The 22,495-nt window shown below is 39.1% G+C and overlaps 1 protein-coding gene across 4 annotated transcripts; it reads left to right on the top strand.

Moving 5' to 3' along the window:
- The first annotated feature begins 206 nt into the window (after window positions 1-206).
- Window positions 207-21,104, top strand: BPNT1 (3'(2'), 5'-bisphosphate nucleotidase 1). Of its 4 annotated transcripts, none has more exons than XM_049634573.1 (11): window positions 208-405; window positions 1,684-1,888; window positions 5,282-5,409; window positions 8,008-8,112; window positions 8,854-8,961; window positions 10,407-10,455; window positions 12,194-12,285; window positions 13,389-13,433; window positions 15,990-16,187; window positions 18,817-18,922; window positions 20,450-21,104. In XM_049634573.1, the coding sequence occupies exons 3-11, from the start codon at window positions 5,290-5,292 to the stop codon at window positions 20,596-20,598; spliced, it is 972 nt and encodes a 323-aa protein (XP_049490530.1). In that variant the 5' UTR covers window positions 208-405; window positions 1,684-1,888; window positions 5,282-5,289; the 3' UTR covers window positions 20,599-21,104. The 4 variants fall into 4 exon arrangements, with proteins under 4 accessions (XP_049490532.1, XP_049490530.1, XP_049490533.1 ...); XM_049634574.1 differs by having other exon boundaries at window positions 238-306; XM_049634575.1 differs by lacking the exon at window positions 1,684-1,888 and having other exon boundaries at window positions 207-405.
- Window positions 21,105-22,495: the final 1,391 nt, after the last annotated feature.

Here is a 22,495-nt window from a genome sequence, read left to right as displayed (position 1 = left end):
TTACTATCTAACATTACTACTAACATTTTAAGAGTGAAACATACATACAAAGAGGACTGGAAGACCCCTGAAATCAGAATGAACCTTTAAAAGTAGACACACCCCTCGCTGTGACCCGAGGCGACATGGGCCGCCGGAAAGTTCAGGGAAAACACGGAGAAACGGAGTTACCCTGCAGGTCCGGAGTCTCCCGCGGTCGTGGGAGCAGCTGTTCTGCGCCTGCGCCGAATTTCCCGCATGCTCAGTAGCTGCAGTAGGTTGTCCTGCATCCGCCAACGTACGACCTATTGCCGGGGAGAAGGCCAGGTACTGGAAGCTACCAGGGACCTGTTGCTTGATAGCTTTTAGTTGTTGTTGTCAACCTTCCAAGTGTCTTTCGTCTAGCTTTGTTCCAGGCTTGTCACTGTAAGTTTCTCCCCTGCGGGTCAGAGCAAGGGCCTTGGGCAGATCTGAGTCATTTATTGGTCCCCTAACTCCACCCCTTTGCAGAGATATAAGGAGATTTCAGAGATTTATGTTAAAAAAAGAAAAGAAAAGATTGCGGGAATCAGATTGCCTCTCCAGACATTCCAATTTCGGACCTAGATTCTTGAGTGTCAACAATTTGATTGTTTGATTTGTTTTTGTGCTCTGGGATCTTTTCATGGCAATATATTGTAGAAATAGCAAGGCAAACCTAGACAGTGGGTTTGTTAGAGACTGCCTTACGCCTAAAATTAAATTTCGTTAAAATAGCACACATTCTTCCTACTGTCTTTGCTGCATACTTATAGACTTGCTTGAATGCATCCTTGCTAACAGTGCTCTGGAGGATGTTCCCTCACAGGCTAGCCCACATTGGTCATATTTATCCATGCCAGTCTTACACATGAACAATCATCTTTTGCTGTTTTAATTTGCATTTCTTTCATAATTAGTGAGGTTGAGCATTTCATGTAATTAACTAATGGCCATTGCTTTTCGTTTTCTAGGAATAGACTGTGTCCTTTGCTCATTTTTCTACTGGATTATTTATCTTTAACATGATGATGTAAAAAGCCCTCTACATAACCAAAGTTAACCCAGATGTCTAGGCTGTGATACAATTTTTTTTTTTTCTCATTTTGTCACTCATCTGCTTTGTGGTAAACTGGCTACATAGATATTTTAGTTTTTATGCAGTCAAATTTGTCAATGTTCTTTTATAGATTGTTAGTTTTTCTCATGTTTAAAAGTCCTTTACCAAATTTATAAAATATTTAATATAGTTTTATTTTCATACTTTTATGGTTCATTCTTTACTTCTAAAATCATTCATTGATCTGGAGTATATATTTGATACAAAGAATGCAGAAAGTTTTAACTTTTAAAAAGATTAGTAATTGTTCTTGTCATTTTTTTGCACAATTAACTTTCCCTTGTGATTTGAAATACCACCTGTAGTATCTGTTTCTGGAATTTAATTCTGCCCAGGACTAAACTCTTTAATTACTATAGTTTTATATCGTATTTTGATAACTGGTAAAGAGTGTATCTCTGCTTGTTGTTCTTTTTTCAGAATTTGCTCTGTCGTGCTCATATTTTTATTTTTCCAGATGCCTTTGCACCTAGCATCATTTGATCAGGTTTCAAAAGATATATAATCTTTGTATTTTGATTGGGAACTCATCACTCATTTAAAAAATTTTTTTAATGTTTGGGCAGGGAGAGCGGGAGACACAGAATCCAAACCAGGCTCCAGGCTCTGGGCTGTCGTTACAGAGCCCAACATGGGGCTCGAACTCATGGACTATGAGATCATGACTTGAGCCAAAGTGGGATGTTTAACCGACTGCCAGCCAGGCGCCCCGTCATCATTCGTTTTTGGATCCTAATCCTCATGTGCTCACCACCTTTATATCGATTCAAGGTACATTTCCCAGGCTATCAGAGGAAATGGATCATTTGATTCCAGTTGTGTTTATCCTTCCAAGTTAGCCCTATTGGCAACTGTGAAGATTTCTTAAAGAGTGGGATGTCGGGTTGATAGCCTTAACTGGCATGCAACCTTTTTCATACATACTCTAAACCTCAACCTCCAAATGTTATGAAAAAGAATCTGTACTGTGATTCAGGGTCGTATTGGTTATCATATTACATTGATTACATATTATCATACTACATATTACATTGACCCCAGGGTCAAAATAATGTTGCAGAAGTTATAGGAATTGTTTCACCCTTAACACTGCCCTGATGTCTCTGCAGGAGAGCCAGTAATGAGGACAATTATTACAATAATGGTTAGCCAGTATCATTTAGTGCTTACTTTGTGCCAGGAACTGTTACAAGTGCTTTGCGTGCAATCCTCATTTAATAATTACAGCAACCCTATGCTATAGATGATATTGTTAGCTCTGTTTTACAGCTGGAGGCACAGAAAATTAAGTGGCTTTCCAAAGATCGGACAGCTAACATATGCCAGAGCCAGGATTTGAAGACTGGCAGTGAGCTCCAGTGCCTGTGCCTTTAGCTACCTCATGATGTTTTGAGTAAGCTTTCAGAAAGACGTGTTCACAAAAGGCGGTGTTTTAGGACCCAGAAGGTATAAAACTGGTAGAGAAGGAAGTACAGTGCGTGTAATTTGACCTGCTATAAGGAAGTTAGCAACTTGCAGGTAGCTTTTCAGGCTTGCTCTGGCGCTCCAGTACCGTCAACGTCAACGAGTGATTCTCCAACAGGTGATTCTCGTTTGGGTTCTGGGAGGAAACGCAATTAAAAAGGCTAACAGGAACCTCTTTTACAGATGTGTTTTGATACTGTGATTAGATTAATTTTCTTTATATTAAGGGCCAAAATTGTATTCATTTGTTCAAGAAATATGTAAGAATATTAGACAGGGATAATAATTTTATTAATTATGTTTAGATCAAAGTATTTCAGAGCAATTGGTTGGCATATTTTCTTACTTGCCAACTAGAAGTGATTTGCAGGATCTCTTTAAAAATCAAACCTAGGGGCGCCTGGGTGACTCAGTTGGTTAAGCGTCAGACTTCGGCGCAGGTCTTGATCTCAGGGTTCGGGAGTTGGAGCCCCACATGGGGCTCGCTGCTGTCAGTGCAGAGCCCGCTTTGGATCCTCTGCCCCCCCCCCTGCGCCTCCCCCTGCTCATTTTCTCTCTCTCTCTCTCAAAAATAAACATAAACAAAATTAAAAACCAAACCATTCTTATGAAACTGATGTTAGCTTTAAATGGCAGTTCATGTAGTATGCATTTTATGAGGAATGTAGTAAAAAGACAAAGCCCGAAAGCTTGTCTTTATGAAAAAATACTGTGAACTTGGCAAACATAAAGGGAAGTGGTTTATTTAGATACGAAGCCTGATAAGTCTAGAATGATTGCTTAATTAGCTCAAAGGTAAATGATATCTTGAAAAGTTAGAACACTACCACACAGTGAGGGAAAAGGATCTGCCTTTCATAAATGTCATTTTATAGAAGATGGGGACCGAACGAGCATACCAACACATAGTACCACAACAGCGGTTAAGACATTTGGGCAGTACGTAATTAGTTGCCTGAAGACTACCTTTTCCAGAGTAGAATAAATCAGATAGGTAGCCAGTCATGGATACTAAGGGAGTAGAGGTAAAGTCCACAAAGTATTTGCTGAATTATTTCTCCTGTTTTCAGTTTGAGGTGTTCCTGCATGAGTAATTTTCATGAGCAGTTTTTCCACATGTAGTACCTAGCATGCCAAGAAAATGACTGTAGCCTGATGATATAATAAGATAAACAGGATTTAAATACATAGGAATTTGTTTTATTTTCATCTTAATTCCCGACAGCTACTGGCCACAGGATGGTGTTCATTACCTTACATCAAATTCAATTATGTTCTCCTTCTGAAGGGTTTCAAACGCTTCACTTGTTTTTTGTCTCAATTATGTTCATAATGCCTGTGAATAAAATGTGGATGACAGGAAAAAGATGTAAAAAAAGAGCTTGAAAGCCTCATCAGATCAAACGTGCAGTCAGAAATTGGTGGTAGGATGATGGCTGTTGCCGAATTGAGGTTTATAATGTCTTTTCTGTTCTGTTTTGTGTTCCTTTAATGCATTAAAATAATGTTGACCTGATTTGATTGGGGGAGGGGGGAGGGGATCATCGGGCAGTTCCCTGTAAGCATTCTGAGACAGAGATAAAGCCCAAGAGGTTTATTAGGGAGTGTTCTTGGGATCACTTGTGGGAAGTGGAAAGTAAGCAGTGATGCCTTGTGGGGGGTTGGGAGTTGGGCCAGGACAGAGTCCCAGCCAAGGTCTCGGTCAACCAACCGTGCTGGGCATTCAGAAGCTCGGATGAGCCATCAGAGTTAGGGTGGCACCCAGCTGGAGTGTGGCGTGACCTTTAAATCCATCCCCTCTGTTGACCAGTTTCAGGTGAAGTGACTCATCTTAGCAGATAAATTCCCAGAGAAAGGTGGCAGGTAAGGGCCATCTGTTCGTGGCACTCTCAGCAGCTGGGGAAATGTCCTTCAGCCCTGAAGGGAATCTGAATGGTACATTGCAGCCTCAGAACAGTCACTAAAATTGCAGAATTTGTATTTGTATTTTCAAAGAGGAATTTACTTTATCCTAAAGGCTGTTTTTTTCCGCATTTTTCATTGGGCCAGGGGCTATTCTGACACTCATTACTTTTCCACATGATTGGTCTTTACCCCAATTAATTATGTCACTTGTTCTCTTTATCTGGTAACTGACGATGGTAGTAATAAATAACCAGCAGGTTAAATTTTACTTAATCTGTAATGGACTATTCTGTGTTTTTTAGGAACTAATTATCATCACGTGCAGTCCCTCCTCTTTTTAATTACTGCACACATCCATCTACATCCCTTACGCTGTCCATATACCTCTCTTGGCACTTACTACTTTTATGTTACAGGCTTTAGGTTATAATATTTTATCGCCAATCCACCAAAATATTAGCTCCTCGGTGGCAGATGTTTTATCTTATTAGTCTCTGCAGCACCTTCCATGGCCTTTGCACATACATTCATATATCTCATACATCCAACTTTTTCACATGCTCATAGGCCTGGGCCAGCTTACCCTATGCTTCAAAATGTACCATCTGCAGAGAGAGAGTGCTATAAAATTTATTGAAAGAATCAATGCTGAAATGGAAGTTTTTCCAAGTCTCTTTTAGTAAATATTTATTAAGGAATCTGCACAGTTAGGCACTCAATAAATATGTATTGAGTTGAATTCAAGTAAATAAAACCAGTAGAAAGTAACACAACTTTCTCTTCATTTCCCCCCAGGGCTTATCATGGCTTCCAGTCACACTGTGTTGATGCGGCTGGTGGCCTCGGCGTATTCTGTTGCTCAAAAGGCAGGAACCATAATCAGACGTGTTCTTGCTGAAGGAGACCTGGGTATCGTGGAGAAGGTACTGAAAGTCTCATCTCATTTCATACCAACTTTATTTTTGTTCCTTGAAATTTAATTTATTTATATTTTTGAGAGAGAGAGTGCGAGCAGGGGAGGGGCAGAGAGAGAGGGTCAGAGAATCCGCAGCGGGCTCTGTGCTGACAGCAAATAGGCCCATGTGGGGCTCACGGGGCTCGAACCCATGAACCATGAGACCATGACCTGAGCCAAAGTTGGACGCCTAACCGACGGAGCCACACAGGTGGCCCCAAACATTTCACTTTAATTCATGTTTAATGTCAACCAAGAAAAGATCATTGCTGATAGATCATAAGACTCTGCTTCTCTTTTTCTCTAACGATTAACTTAATACAGTTTTAATTCATTGAACGCATCTTCTCAAAAATGTTGTGGAAGAGGAGGACATGAAATCATACTTATCTGGGGCCCATGGGTGGCTCAGTTGGTTAAGTGTTGGACTCTTGATTTTGGCTCAGGTCATGATCTCACAGTTCGTGAGTTCGAGCCCCACGTCGGGCTCTGCACTGACAGCAGGGAGCCTGCTTGGGATTTCCTGTCTTCCTCTCTCTCTACCCCTCTCCCGCTGGTGTGCATGTGTGCTGTTTCAAAAATAAATAAACATTAAAAAAAAAGAAATCATACTTACCAAATTTATCAAAAAATGAACCTGGTAAGAGTAGCTAATATATTGGTTAGTTAGTATATTGGATCACAGAATAAGTATTCAAAAAGTTACAAACACTGAGAAAAGAGGGCCAAGTCCAACAGGATATTATATTGGGAATAATTATAAGGTCCCAAAGTATTAATGTTCAAGAAATAAGAAGTAAATCTGATTTATAATTGTTTGAAAAAGAGGTTTTAGTTGAAAACATACTGAGTGATAAATCAGCAATGTAATTCGGCAACTTTCAGAAGGCTACTAACCTCACTGCCTTTTTTATAAAGTGTTTTTACTGTTATGAAAAATAGGAAATAAAGAAAAATAGCAAAAATAAAGAAAAGTTATCCATCACACCACCACTGCCAATACTTATGATCATTTCTTTTCAGATAGTTTCCTTACGGCATCACTTATTTTTACATTGATTTTATATTGTCATTGTGTTAGATGTACCACATTGTAGCCTGTAGCTCAGAAGTAATGGAAAAACAGTATTCAAGTTAGGAAAAAGGTAATAATCGCCCTGTCCTCTTTACCGGTCAGACGCTTCGAGTACTTTATATCTACTTGTTGACAGCTCATTTTAAAAGAGGAAGGGCAGAATTAAATTTGTCACACAAAGTATTGAGTGCCAGATGAGGTCTGGCACTATGTCAGTAGAAAGCGCAGGAAGTATTATCCTGGAGAAGAAAAGAATTGGGATAGCTTTCCTCGTATACTTCATGGCCGTCAGTGTCTTTTCTCTAGAGAGCAATGTCTAGACTTGATTGCTGTATGTTATCTCCAAATTTAACAAATCTTTTCAAAGTTTCAGCAGATATTTCTAGAGCGGCTACCATGTGCCAGACACAATTCTTTAGGAAATAAAACAAAGATCTTTGTCTCTGTGGCCCTATATTATAGTTACTTTGCATTGAGATGATGAGCAGACTTCAGTGTGGCATAAGAGTCTTTGATTTTCATGATCGTTCCCTTGTCTCACTCTCACTCAAAAGTATTATAAAATTTCTACTATTTGAAATAACATAATCTGTAAACCCACCTAACCAGGCATATGTAAATTGCAACATTTCATAATTCTGTGAAAGCAAACTAACAAAAGAGGTTGTGGCTGTCAATTACCAGATTTTCCACTGTCTTGCACTAGAATGACTATCTGACATACGGCTTGAGTGAGAATATTGTAGGTGAGCTATACATGTCGAATATTATTGCTGTTCATTTTCATATTTTTTATATTTGAGAGATAGAAATTCTTTGTATCATCCTGAGGACCTATTGAATTATTAGGGAAGTAGATGAGTAGACTAGTAGAAGATTAGTGAGTAGAAGTTGTAGAAGGATCCGTGTAAGGAATACCTTTCAAATAGCTAAAGATAAAGTTTTTAGCTCCGATTGCCTTGGAAAATTATCAATTTCCTCTCTCTTCATCCTTTTTAAGTAAAATATTGATGTAGAGGGGCGCCTGGGTGGCTCAGTTGGTTAAGCGTCCGACTTCAGCTCCGGTCATGATCTCGCAGTCTGTGAGTTCGAGCCCCGCGTCAAGCTCTGTGCTGACGGCTCAGAGCCTGAAGCCTGCTGTGTTTCCCTCTCTCTCTGACCCTCCCCCGTTCATGCTCTGTCTCTGTCTGTCTCAAAAATAAATAAACATTAAAAAAAAAAAAAAAAGATTGATGTAGAGATCTTATGAAGAGGATTTCTCAATTGGGGGATAAAATGGTCTAATAATCTAAAAACTCCTTTCCAAACTTTAATCACTATAAATCCCATGAGAAAAACCAAACTGGGAAACTAGTTGACTCCTTTGGTGTTAAGTTCCATGAATCTAAAAGTAGACAGTGTGGTTTAAATGATATGGACACTCATGCGTTAGGGGTCAGAGGACAACTTATTTCATACTAGTTCTGCTGAAATTTGCATTCTTTGTTGCAGACCTGTCCCACAGACCTGCAGACCAAAGCTGACCGGTTGGCACAAATGAGTGTATGCTCTTCACTGGCACGGAAATTCCCCAAACTAACAATTATAGGGGAAGAGGTAAGACTTGTGTGAATCTGTGAATTCAATGTTGTGATACAATATATGTGATGCAATACATTTTTAATGACTGTTCCCCATATGGATTTACAATTGCCCCTTAAAGATTTATATACCACTATTCCTATTTCAGAGTGTTGTATCTGGTGTTTTAACACAAAAATGATATGTCATATTCCTTGGACTTGAAGGAAATGTCTGATAATAAAATATTTTGGTCCATTTTTAGGCAGGTATCTCACTTCTAGACCGTAAAAGATAGTTCCTGTTGTAATAATCAGCAGACAAACTATAAGATGGGATGAGTTCTAGAACTTTGGAATAAAAATGGATTTTGTTATTTCTCGTTGCGTTTTTTGTTTAAAATTAGGCGTATTTGTGCACTTACCCAAAGACTATAACACTGGAAGTGGTGGAGTTTGCCTGTCCTGTGTTTGAGAGGGAGGTATCAGATGTCAGAACAACTTTACTTAAATACATTTATAGCACTGAGATATATATTTTTTAATTGTTCAGGATAAGAAGGATGGGGTTTTTTGTAGTCAACTTTGCTCAGCCATATGTGGTCATTTTTGCAATTTGATTTGATTTGCTTTACTTTCTACTCGGTTAAACTCTAAACATAAAGGGCAAACAGGAAGCCCTCGTGACCCACGGTGCTGCAGTTGTTCTGTTACGAAGACAAAGGCTGCTCTGTAAACACCAAATAGCTTCAGTGACCATCAGTGTTCTCTGCCCTAGGATCTGCCTTCTGAAGAAGTAGATCAAGAACTGATTGAAGATGGTCAGTGGGAGGAGATACTGAAGCAACCGTGCCCATCACAGTACAGTGCTATTAAAGAGGAGGACGTATGATCCAGATCATTATTTCGTTCTTTGTCAGCCTTCATGTTGTTGCTCTAGTAGATAAAATTTGCCAGTAATGTTGAGAAGTTGGTAGATACAAAATAGGGCCAACCAGGAGCTTGAAATCTTTCAGGGCCAGCATAGAAGTACCAGGCAACCACATGGAATGTATGATCTGTTAAGTTAGGGTTTAGTTTCTTATCCTCTTGGCTTCTTCTCTAAAACTATTATTAAAAATACCTGAAGGAAGAACATCTAATTTGTTAGATTTGGGTAAAACATTCCATTGCTAGAAGGAGATGAAATAGATCCCTACGTTATATGTTTTGAAGGCCATAAAAATCACCTTACTTACTTATTTTGATTTGTTTAACATACATTCGTCAAATACCTACTATGAGTAAGGCACTTTGCTCTGTGATTTGGAGGACAGAAAGAAAATGAAACATGGTGTCTTCCATCCGAAATATGCCTCATTCACAAATTCACATCAAGCATTATAGCTCTAGTGGGTAATGGCTACATATCGTGAATCACGTTAAAATCCTAAGGAGAAGGGATTTCTTTTTAATGTACCATCCGTTCATAAAACATTCATTTTTCTTTGCTGTATATTATTGGTATCCTTAAGTTCAAGTCAGACTGTCATTATTTTTTTAAATCAGCATTATATGCCAAAGTGAGTACCAGCCACATGTTGTTCAAAATATTTTGGGTGCCACTTTAGTTTTCCCTGTATTACCACATAGAGCTCAGTGTGTTCATAGCATTGTGTTTAGTGTTCAGGTGACAGCAAATTTATTAGTTAAGCATTTTGTATTTAAAAGTCTTTGAGAGAGTGCGAGTTGGGGAGAGGGGCAGAGGGAGAGAGAGAGAGATAACCTTAAGCAAGCTCCACACTTGGCATAGAGCCCACGCAGAGCTTGATCCCACAACCGTGGGATTATGATGTGAGCTGAAATCACAAGTTGGACGCTCAACCGACTGAGCCACCCAGGCGCCCCACATATTTAAAATTTTTAGGTCAGGGGTGCCTGCGTGGCTCAGTAGGTTAAGCATCCGACTTTGGCTCAGGTCACGATCTCACAGTTCGTGGGTTTGAGGACCCCCTTGGGCTCTGTGCTGACAGCTCGGAGCCTGGAGCCTGCTTCAGAGTCTGTGTCTCCTTCTCTCTCTGCCCCTCCCCCGTTCGTGTTCTGTCTTTCTCTGTCTCTCAAAGGTAAATAAATGTTAAAAAAAAAAATTAAAATTCTTAAATCAGACTTTTCTCCAATTTAAATGGACGTTTTCCATGATTACAAAATATAAGGTTTTTTGCTATCACGAAACTGATGACATTAGCTTAAGCAATTCATAGTATAATTTTAAAAATGAAAAAAGTATTTTTAATCTACTTAAACCTATTTTTTAAATGTTGTATACTTACTTTGGATATTTCTCTTATTTAGCTTGTGGTCTGGGTTGATCCTCTGGACGGGACCAAGGAATACACTGAAGGTTGGTATCTCTTTGGTATTTGTTTCCAACAGCAATAGGTCTAGTGTATGATATTTGGTCGGCAACACTTAATATTTCGTCTGCTGCATGAAAACCTGGTATCCTATCTCACGTCCATGGCCTGAAGCTATATTTGTGCTCATCCTCGCTAACTTGTTGTATATCGGTGAGTGTCAAGACAGCGAGGGAGAAAATTCATCTCCTTCAAATACCACCCCCCCCCCCCCCGACCATCTAACAGCCGCACAATTCTAATGTCCCCCAGGTGAGGATAGCTGGCACTAAGCCAGTGTCAACAGTGACAGCGCTGAACCCCCAGCTCTGTTGGGGTAGAAAACAATGTAAAGCCCAGCTGCACTGCTGGGCTGTGCCGCCTCTGCCCTCCCACACCGCTTCCACTCACCCTCCCCTCAACTGTGAGCTGCCTTCTCACTCACAGCCTCACCTTTAAAGATGAGTTTGGAGGGGCGCCTGGGAGGCTCAGCCGGCTAAGCGTCCAACCTTGGCTGAGGTCATGATATCATGGTTCCTGGGTTCAAGCCTCACATCGGACTCTGCGCTGACAGCAAGGAGCCTGCTTTGGACCCTCTGTCTCCCTCTCTCTGCCCTTCCCCCACTTGCTGTCTCTCTCTCAAAATAAATAAATGAACTTAAAAAAATTAGGAAAAAAATAAAGATGAGTTTGGAAACACAGTACAATATTTCTTTGTGAAATTGTCTACAATGAGAAAACTCAGAAAGCAGCAGATTAAAAGAAAATGGACAGCATTAAAGTAAAAAGACCATGCTCCGAGTCTTAGGTTTTAGGAGCATAGCGTACATACGCTTAGAGTTTTATTTTTGAAACAGAGATCTACATAGGTTTTCTGATACTGGCTCTCAGCTTTATAGCTTAAGAAAAAGAAGATTTCACATCATTATTAGAAAAACTTTCTCTGTCTTTGGATGAGACATACCTGTAATGAGTCTGTTGCACAGTGTATATGCAAATGTACATATGCACACGCAGTACAACTTCTCAATGATCCGTAGAGAAATAGGGAAGCTCTAGATAGCTTAGTACATATAAGAACACCCAGATAGATTGTTTACATCTTGACCCCCACCTCCAGAGAATTTGATTCACTGGCTCTGGGAAGAACCCTGAGAATCAGTGTTAAAAATTATGCCAGTTAAGGGGCACTGGCTGGCTCAGTCAGTAGAGCATGAGACTCTTGATTTCAGGGTCGTAAGTTTGAACCCTACGTTGGGCATCAAGCTGACTTTAAAAAACAAACAAACAAGAAAAAGCATGCCAGTTAATTCTGATGCTGCTTGACAACGCACAGACCCCACTTGGAGAAATGTTACCTTAGAGACTTGAAATGGAGGTCTAGACAGTAATCCTGGAACAGGGAGTGATCCAGCAGGCAGGAGTGACATGGATGGTGGCAGAAGGTCACAGCAGTTTGACAATAATGGCTGTGGAGTTATGGCTGGTTTATTCAATTGGTTTACAAATTGTACTAATGAGACCATGCCTATTGATTCAGTTAAGTGGCCATAGATCCTTCTTCTGTCTCTGGCCAGCTATCTCTTATAATTTGTGCATTTTGCCAGCAGAAGGATTGATCGTGGATGAATCATTACAAATTTCTTACCTTTATTCCAAAAATAACTTGGAGCAGTTGATGTGCTGATGATGCATTATATGTAATATGAGAAAGTTATATAATTGATATTCATTTCTTTCTCATAGGTCTTCTTGACAACGTGACAGTTCTTATTGGAATTGCTTATGAAGGAAGAGCCATAGCAGGAGTTATTAATCAGCCATATTACAACTACCAGGTATTACTATAAATGATATAAAAATATTTTATTAGATACAGTGTTATATGATTCCTGATGTTATCTAATCCAGTGATTTCTAACTTCATTGCCCATGCAGTTATTAGGGAAGTCAACAAAATACAGATTCCCAGGTCATACCCCAGACCTGTTGAATCAGAACCCCTCAGGGCACTGATACGAGGAATGTATACGTATGTATTTGTGTGTACAGAGGGACACTATGTATACTACATATACTTTTTTATGTATGCCTTATTTGAATGCCAAAGTTTGGGAATTACTGACATGGTTCTTGATTAGCTTGGTTATTGAGACACCTGATTTACAGGTGGTTCTTGAAGCATATTGAAGAAATGAGCCATTTCAACCAAGAAAAGATGCTAGCCATGTTGTTTTCCAGGTAAAGCTATATAATCCCTAAATTACAGTCAGCATTGATAATAGAACTAGCTATGCTCTTGCACTCATTTCTTCTATTTTGTCTCTCTAATCTGCTTTGACTTTCTATTATGCTCCCAAGAAATTGCTTTCCTTAGAAACAAGAGAATAATGTAATTCCAAGGCATAAATATACTGTGAAATCACATTAAATGTTGAAGGAAATTGTTGAAATGAAACAGTTGAGGTATTTGCATTACTGTGACCTTGATAGAACTTGGAGAATCGAAGTAACCAGAGTGGGGACTATTACTTCTGAATTGCTAGCTTGAGTTTAAGAGCAGGATTAATCTTTGCTTCTAAGATATTTTTTTCATGTGTATGATCATAACTTTTTATTTATAATTATGTGCCTCTTAAAATTATTTAGCAAAAATAGTTCTGCATTACTGAACAACTCTCTCGTACTACTTTAAGTGTCTCTTAATTTTTTTAATATGACTTTAACGTTTATACAGTACTATACGCAGACACAAGTTTGTGGTTTTTATGTAAACTTTAAAGTAAGTTAATACCATTACTCAAAAGAGGGGTGTTTAGTTCACAGATGATGTTGTAATGCATGGCACCTTTCATCCAAAGACGATCGCAGTGCTTAGGGGTTGTTGATAGTTTCCATCACTTCTTTCTGAGATTAGAAAACTTGTATTCATTTTCCACAGAACAATGAAAAGCAGAAGTTAAGGGAACACGGGAATGAAGCAAAGGTGAGAAAAAATAGGTAGGGTTTTGGCTCCACTAGTAGGTAGAAAACAAGGCAGTCTACTTGTGGTACCCAGGTGGCCATTGTGCCTCTCGTGTGTCTGTTCAATTCCTCCTGTCCTGCTTCTCCCACTGCTACCTCTCTCTCCTCTACAGTCCCTTCTGTACTCTCTTTTTCCTCTCATCCTTCATGCTTGCATATGCCTTAAAATTTGTTGCAACAAGTGGAAAAGTTGCCCAGCTCTGTTGATGGTATTCAAGGATGGATATTCAGCTTCAAATAGTCATCAGTATAAGAATAATTGCTAAAGTTTATCAAGAGCTTACTGTGTGCTGCCAGACTCAAGAGATTCACAGGCTTTATCTCATGTAATACCACAGTCCTATAAGGAAACCTTTATCCTTGTTTTAAAGAAGACGAAACTCAGGCAAGTAACTTGCCTGTCATGGACAAGATCTGGAGACTGAAACCGAGGTCCAGGCTCTTACCATTACTCTATATTGCCTTCTTGAGCCAGATAGAAGACTTCTAACAATTTGAACTTTAGTATTCTAACAGATACTGAGCCTGGTAAGCACTTAAAGGAAGCAGGGTGGCTTAGTGCAAAGAAACCTAATTGGTCTTTATGTCAGAGATAGCCTCTTAACCATTATGAACTGTAATTAACCATCCTTTGTTACGTCCAGAAAGTTGGTGTGGTGCTTTTGAAGGAGATGGAGAGATCAGGAGCACAGAGGAAGGCTAGCTGGCTGCCTCATGGGATTGCATTATCGCACCCAGGTGCCAGATTCCTTGGTCACATCCTCTTTGCCTACATACTCATTTATGGAGTGAATGTGACATTTTAGGAACCAGAATACCCATGTCTGCTCTTTTAGTATGATTTCCTTTCTTTTTCAGAATAAATGGAGATGAATTGATAAATAAGTTTCTTGAGAGCATGAGATTTATCTCAGCAATCAAACCGAGGCCCAATGAGCACCAGAGCCCATCTGTACTTTTCAGGTTCTAAGACTCTCCTGTGGTGTAGATTCAAGAATCTACAGAACAGAGGAAGCGCCTGAACATATATTGAACACCAAGTGCTTATTCTTTGGTTCCTTTGTTGCCCCATATGCAGGGAGAGCTATGCACAGACCGCCTTCAGCAGGCAGCCTCTTCAAGCATTGTCTCACCTGAAAAGAGCTGCCTCACCCAGTGACATGCCCTTTTTCAAGGCAGTCCATTTCCAATGACTGATTATTGCATGAGTATAAATGCCTGGTATTTCCTTCCAATTTTTACCACCCTGAGGGCCATTCTAGCTCAGAGCTAATCAGCTGAGGCTGTTGTTGGATCTGCATCACAGCTCGGTTTCTCCCTCTGCCCACTCATGTTTCCTTCCCTCCCTTGCACAGGTGTTAATCCCAAGGGTCCTCCCTAATGAACACCCTCCCTAATTCAGAGTCTGCTTCCCACGGAATGCAACCTGCAACATAAGCATATTTCACTATAACAGCACCCAGGATGCCGCCAGTGGACAAATAAGATGATGTGTTTCAAAGCATTTTGATAAGTAAAATGCAGTATAATTTAGCAATGAAGGATATCAGCTTTGAATACAGATGAGCCTGAGTTTGGTTATGGTCTTCCCAGAGTCCTTGGTCAGGTTACTTAATGATTCCACATCTCATATTTCTCATCTGTAAAACAAGGATGGTAATACTTGCTTCATGGAGTTGCTTGGGGGGTTAAATGAAATAATACATGTAAGGCACTTAGTATAGTGCCTGGTATGGTACTTGCTTAGAATTCAGTAACATATATGTCTGTATGTCTCTGGTATATGTTTAGTATATTAACATAATGGTGTTTTGATGACTCTGTGCTAATGATTTTATGCATCAGTTTTACTTTCCATGAAATACAAGTTTTGTTTTTCTGTATAAAGTATATAGCTAAAACAAAGTTCTTTGAGCTCTGCAAAGGAAAATGCAGGTGCTAAGATTGCATTATCATTGCCATTTTACCACCACAGTTGTCAGTAAAAATGTTAACCCTGACCCCATTATCCGTGGCTAGTCTTCAGTATCAGCCTATTCAGTTGCCGTGTCTCCGTAGCTGCAAAATACATTATCTCTGTTACTTATTCCCATAGTAACAAGACCCTTGCTGTTCCTTAGATGATGAAAAGTAGTAATCAGTATATGGTGTTTCATTTCCTGGGTACTTCAGTACCTTTTGCAAACAACCATTTTCAGATACAACAACGATATCATTGGCTGATTCAGAGAGAGACACGAATCGGTATATGATTTTTCCTTGCCTGAGGACTTCAAGGAATAACCATAAGTTCCCTTCAGTGCCTCTTAAACCCAATTATTAGCCAAAACAACAAGAGAATAATCCTCTGATTATCTCAGGAAAATTTCATTGTCGATGATATTGTTCTGGTTCTTTATAACATTATCATATTTTTATTTCAAAAAAATCATGATGCTAACATAACTCAGCATTCTATTTATGGCTGACATTTTTCTCCAGACTATTACAAGCTTTTCTGTTTCACTCATTTATATAGGCAGGACCAGATGCTGTGTTGGGGAGGACAATCTGGGGAGTTTTAGGTTTAGGTGCCTTTGGGTTTCAGCTGAAAGAGGCGCCTGCTGGAAAACACATCATCACAACCACCCGGTCCCATGGCAGCAAGTTGGTGATGGACTGTGTGGCGGCTATGAACCCGGACGATGTGCTACGAGTGGGAGGAGCAGGAAATAAGGTACGAAAGCGTCTGCCGTTCCGCTGAAATGCAATTGAGTCTTTGACAGAAATCCCAAGCTTTAAAAAAAAAAAAAAAAAAAGTGAAATCAGGGTTGGGGAGAAAGAATTAGAGATTGTAACTGACCATCAAAGGCACATTTCAGCAACATTTGAATTTTTAAAAAATGTTATGGTTCAAGTCTTTTTTACCTAAGAGTGTTCAGTGCTAATAGAAGTCACCAGGATAAGATCCTGTGCCTCTTGCCAGCCCTCCTGTTCTCGAGGACTCTCCGGGGTTACTTCTAGATCTTTTATTCTGCGGACTCCAAGGATGGGCCTGCCTGCCTTTCCTGGATGCTTCCCCCATTCTTTCATCTAGGCTTCCATCCTCCTGAAAAAATTGTGAAATGGAACACAATTTGATCTTCATCCTTCCCAGCCCTGATCTCTTCTCCTCTGATTGCCCCCTGGATATCATCATCCTGACATCCTTCAGGTATCTCAAAGTCAACATGTCTAGTTGGAGCTCTTCCTTTTTCTTCCTGCTCCATGTGCGTTCCTCCTATTTCCTGTCTGCTAAATGGCACCACCATTTTCCTAACTGCTCCAGGCAGACACCTGAAAGTCTTCCTGGACTCCTTCATTCCTCACAGCCTATCTCTGTATCTTCTTAATTCCTCCCTAATGTCTCCTCTTGTCCGTCTTAACTGCCCCCACCCTACTTGAATCCTATTATCATCCTTCACCCAGACTTTACAGCTTGCAGTGGTCTCTCTGTTCAGTCCCAGCCCTCACATTAACATAGAGCCGTTAAACATGCAAAACTTACCATCTGCCACTCCCTTGCCCCAGACCCTTGGACACCTCCCTGCACCACAATTGAAAATCTAAGCCTTGGGGCCCCTGGGTGGCGCAGTCGGTTAAGCGTCCGACTTCAGCCGGGTCACGATCTCGCGGTCCGTGAGTTCGAGCCCCGCGTCGGGCTCTGGGCTGATGGCTCGGACTCTGGGCTGATGGCTCGGAGCCTGGAGCCTGTTTCCGATTCTGTGTCTCCCTCTCTCTCTGCCCCTCCCCCATTCATGCTCTGTCTCTCTCTGTCCCAAAAATAAATAAAAAACGTTGAAAAAAAAAAAAAAAAAAAAAAAAAGAAAATCCAAGCCTATAAGAATGGAATGTAAATTCCTCTATATCTTGTTCCCTGGACACACCCAAGCCTTATCTCACGACATCCCCCAGCTCAGAAGCTAGTGATACTGCCCGTGGTTCTGGATGCATGTGCATTGCACACTTGTGTACCTGGCACAGGAAGGCAAAGAATAAATACTTACCGAACTGAGTGGATTTAATTTTTCTTCACCTACACTTTGGAAGCAATAATCAACCATTTTTAGATTTTTCAAAAGCACTTACTGGTATGAGGATGAAAATAGGAGTTTAAAAATAATAATATTTTGGAAAAAAACCTAAAACATTTCAAAGTAAAAATATATTCTTGGTATTCACCAAATATAAATAGTGACAGGTGTGATTTCTCTTTGCCCTTACTTTTATAACCACAAAAATCCCATTACATCTTTTATTCCCAAGGAGCACCATTCTCCTTAGGAACTAAGTCCCCATCCTGCACATTCCCCACCTTTTCTCCTATAAAGAGACCTTGTTAGGCAGTTATTCACTTTTTTTATATATATCAAGGACTTATTTAAGGATCTAATGAAGGCTACAGCCCTTCCTCCCTCAAAAAATATACCTGAAATAGTTCTTGGCCCATAATAAGACTTGACACACAGTTGCTAAATGAAAGGAAAACCGTTTACTTAAAAGTCTCCAGGAAGGTTTAATCAAGTTTGCTGGCGTTCTTGAGCATCAAGAAAAACAATTGAATGTGACCAATTCCTTTCCTTAAAGAATTCACTGAGATTTTCCTCATTCTGTCAGTGTGTCCTCCTCATCTGAATATTTGAAATCTGAATTTTATAGTACTGATTATTTTACAGCATAACCAAAAAATAAGTAAATAACTAATGAAAGCTTGATATAATTGCTCTTTATAGAGTCATGCAGTTTCTATCAGTGACCTCAGTTTTGTTTGAGAGTTGTAAGAGTTACTAAGATGACAATTTAAAAATTCATATTTTGGCATTAGAAACCGCAATGCGTAGGATTCCCAAGACTTCAGAAGCTACTTGTTAGACTAGTCCGCGCTGCGTATCTGTTAGGACTTACTATAGTTTATACATTAGCGCACTACTTGATATTCTTCTATCCTTTATCTAACAATGGTCACTTCCTTACGAGATTGAAAAACTTTCATTTTTCTATAATATGCAATATGTTGATTTTACAGTAAGAGAAAAACAACATAATAAAAAGAAAATTAAATCTATCTGACTAGGACTATGAAGACTGTTCCGATAGACTCGTAGCTTATTAAACCACTTTCCCCCCTCAGGTCACTATATTATTCTATATTCTATAGTATTCTATATGTTTCTCCCTAATACTCATATCATTTAAACCTGCTAAAAGCTTTAACCTAAGTTGAGTTGGACAGAGGAATTGAAATATACTTGATAAAAAGCAATTTCTCTGATTTGTTTTTCAATTATTTCATGGTCCAAGGATAATTATTATCTCTAACCTTACAGATTATTCAGCTGATTGAAGGCAAAGCCTCTGCCTATGTATTTGCAAGTCCTGGATGTAAGAAATGGGATACTTGTGCTCCAGAAGTTATTTTACATGCTGTGGGAGGTCAGTCCCTTTTATTTTGGGGAATTAGAGTTTTTATAGTTTTTATGTTATGCTAAGATATAATTTTTCAGTATGTTATTTTACCTAGACTGTGAGGATATAAAAGCTACAAGGAATCCTAGAGATTAGCCAGTGCAACTCCTGTATTTCATAGAGATAGAAAATAGATTTTCAGTAAATTCCTCTTTCTTTAGTTATTGTTTACCTTTTGGACTTTGATCTACATACAGTTGATTTGATTTGATTTGATTTGATTTTTTTTTTATTTTAGAGGGAGAGTGAGAACAGGAGAGGGGGCAGAGGGGGAGAGAGAGAGAGACAGACTGAGAGAGAGAGAGAGAGAGAGAGAGAGAGAGAGAGAGAGAGAATCTTGAGCAGTCTCCACGCTGATTCAGGGTTCAATCCCACAACCCTGGGATCATGATCTGAGCCAAAATCAAGAGTCAGACACTCACCAATTGTGCCAACCAGGCACCCCTACATACAGTTGATTTATTTTTTTAATGTTTTTTTTTTTTTAATTTATTTTTGAGAGAGAGACAGAGCGTGAACAGGGGAGGGGCAAAGAGAGAGACACACAGAATCCGAGGAGGCTCCAGGCTCTGAGCTGTCAGCACAGAGCTGGACGCGGGGCTCGAATTGCAAACCACGAGATCATGACCTGAGCCGAAGTGGGCCACTTAACCAACAGAGCCACCCAGGTGCCCCACATACAGTTGCTTCATTTAAGCCCTTAATGATTTATGGCTTTAATGCTACTAGGGTTTTTTTTTTTTTTTCCTTGAAAAGTAAAATATTCATCACCATTGTCTTCACTGCAGTTTCATTTAAGCAAATATTGGTAAACATCTTAGTACTAGTGCTTAAGATCATAGAGTTAGAATTTTTTTTAATCTGACTGAAAATATACTACAAATATATACATAGTAAGATGATTTTTCAATTTCTAATAGACATCAGTTCACTTGTACTCTTGAAACACTTGATTTTTTTCTATAATTTCTCCTAATATATTATCAATATCTCATTAGTATATTACATGACAAGGAAGTTAGATTCATCACAATCCCATCTCTTTAAAGTATATAATTAAACTGTATTGTAACACAATTATATTTGATGAACGTACTTCCCTTAAACTCTTATTAATTAAAGTATTAATATTCAATGGAGGAATAAAGAAAACACTTCTGAAAATGGGAATCGTTGTGTTGGAGTAGAACCGACAAGAAATGTAATCGCCTCAGGATAAGAGAAATTAATTGATACTGAGAAATATAAATTAAAAATGCTAAGTGAAATTAGTTTTAATCAGGGAGAAAAATAGTTTGTTATCTTTCAGTTAGTCAAAATTGCTCTATAGTTTTAAATTCAAGTGAATGAAAACTTAACCTTTCTAGTCACTCATTTATCTTATCCAGAATGAATTGATATTATTGTACAGGGAAGTAAAAGGAACTTAAAAATAGCTAGAAACATAACCATGTGGTCAGCCACTAATGTCGTATTGATGTTTTTTTGCTGTAGGCAAGTTAACCGATATCCATGGAAATGCCCTTCAGTATAACAAGGAAGTGAAGCATATGAACTCCGCAGGCGTCCTGGCCACACTGCGCAATCACAACTACTATGCAAGTCGAGTTCCAGAATCCGTTAAAAGTGCTCTTGTTCCTTAAAGGAAAATCTCATGGACTTAGCTAGGAGAAGAACTTGATTCTCAAAATACTGTACTTTAATTAGATGGAATTAGAGTTCCACTTTATTCATTGTTGATCAGTGATTTATATTTACTTAGGAGTAGAAAAAGGAATTAAAGAATTTCTTGATTAATTATTCACCCAGACCAGTTGTGACAACTGAAGGGTTTATCAAGTAAGTGTGTTGATGGTTCTTTTCCTCCTTGTATTTGGATAAATGAAAGGAAGGTTTAATTTCAACTCCCTATTCTGGTCAGTTGTATAATCAACATTCCTGTTATTGTGAACAAGATTTCTTTAGGGCACAAAACGACAAGTTATTACCTGAATCTCATTCTTGTTTTTCACAGTAGTTTTAAAAGTTGTCCTTATTCCAGTGATGAATACACTAATACTTCAGGGATGAATACACTAAAATGTCATGTATGTGGATGAAACAGATTTATGGGAAGATTCTTTATAATAAATGAAATCATTTAATTCTAGTTCTTTATGTTCTTTACCATCTTTTAAAAATTTTGAGTAGTATTTGAAAATTACATATTCTCTACTGTGCACATTATTCTTATGGCATCGTTGTAATGACTATGGAAATTTAGGTAATTACCTTAGTTTTTTCCAAGGGGAGATTATAACATAAGCTATCAAAATCATTCTGACGTTCTGCCCAGATTTTTCTTTTTTAGGTCTCTTTGCAGTGCTTTTAAATACATTTCTCTGTTTTTGGATTAGAGAAAAGTGGTTTAAATTAATGGTCCTCAAACCCAACTACATCACCTAGAAAGCTTTTCAAAAATACGTTCATAGGCTTCATCCCAGCAGTTTTGATTCTATATATTTTTAGAAAGCTATTCTGTGGACTTTGATAATCATTGAAGTTTAGATAATAACTTCACAGCATCTGTAACGTAGCCTGAAGTGTGGCGTCTTGACATTGACACCTTTGACCACTCCAGTCTCTTATAACTCTCTTCTCAGTGATTTTCTTCTTCCTTCTCCAGCCATGCCCACCTAGTCTCCTTTCTTGGTTTCTCTTTGTCTCTCTTCATTTCAATGTCAGTGGGTTCACCAAGATTCTGCTCTGGGTTCTACCTTTTCACTAGATGATCTGATCCACACATATGGCTTCACCTGTTTACCTTTAATTCCAAAATCTTTGTCTAGTTTAGAATTCTCAGGGGCATCTGACTGGCTCAGTCAGTAGAGCATATGATTCTTGATCTGGGAGTTGTGAAGTGCAAGCCCCACTTTGGGTGTAGAGCTTACTTTAAAACAACAACAACAATCCTCTCAAATTTTAAATTGCCATGCCCAAAAGCCTGTTTTGGTGTCTCTCAGGTATCTGTGAATTACTATGTCTACAAAGCTCTTCATTCTTTCCCATCCCTCCTTATTTTACCAGTCCTCAAGGTGATTCTAGTAATTGAACAAATTTGGAAATCGCTTCCTAAATCCATTTACTTCCCTCTAAGAGTAGAGTTCTCTATCTATAAAGAGGCGACTAAACCTAATTTTCTTAATATGAAATTTATTGTCAAATTGGTTTCCATACAACACCCATTGCTCATCCCAACAGGTGCCCTCCTCAATGCCCGTCGCCCACTTTCCCCTCCCTCCCACCCCCCATCAACCCTCAGTTTATTCTCAGTTAAACCTAATTTTAAAAAAAGAAGCCCAAGTGCAATGTGAGAATAACTTCTGAAGCCATTTTCTACAGGCTCCTATTTAAATTTTTTTTAATGTTTATTTATTTTTGAGAAAGAGAGACAGAGACAGAGCACGAGCAGGGGAGGGGCAGAGAGAGAGGGAGACACAGAATCTGAAGCAGGCTCCAGGCTCTGAGCTGTCAGCACAGAGCCTGACGTGGGGCTCAAAC

The sequence above is a fragment of the Panthera uncia genome, chromosome F1, assembly GCF_023721935.1.
Source record: "Panthera uncia isolate 11264 chromosome F1, Puncia_PCG_1.0, whole genome shotgun sequence".
NCBI classification, from domain to species: Eukaryota; Metazoa; Chordata; class Mammalia; order Carnivora; family Felidae; genus Panthera; species Panthera uncia.
The sequence above is the reverse complement of the archived record's forward strand: the minus strand, read 5'-3'. Positions and strand labels throughout refer to the sequence as shown.

Coding starts and splice junctions, on each gene's coding strand:
- BPNT1 (XM_049634575.1), top strand. CDS start 5,290: ATGGCTTCCAGTCACACTGTGTTGATGCGGCTGGTGGCCTCGGCGTAT. Junction 5,410..8,007: donor ACCTGGGTATCGTGGAGAAG/GTACTGAAAGTC, acceptor TCTTTGTTGCAG/ACCTGTCCCACAGACCTGCA. Junction 8,113..8,853: donor TAACAATTATAGGGGAAGAG/GTAAGACTTGTG, acceptor TCTCTGCCCTAG/GATCTGCCTTCTGAAGAAGT.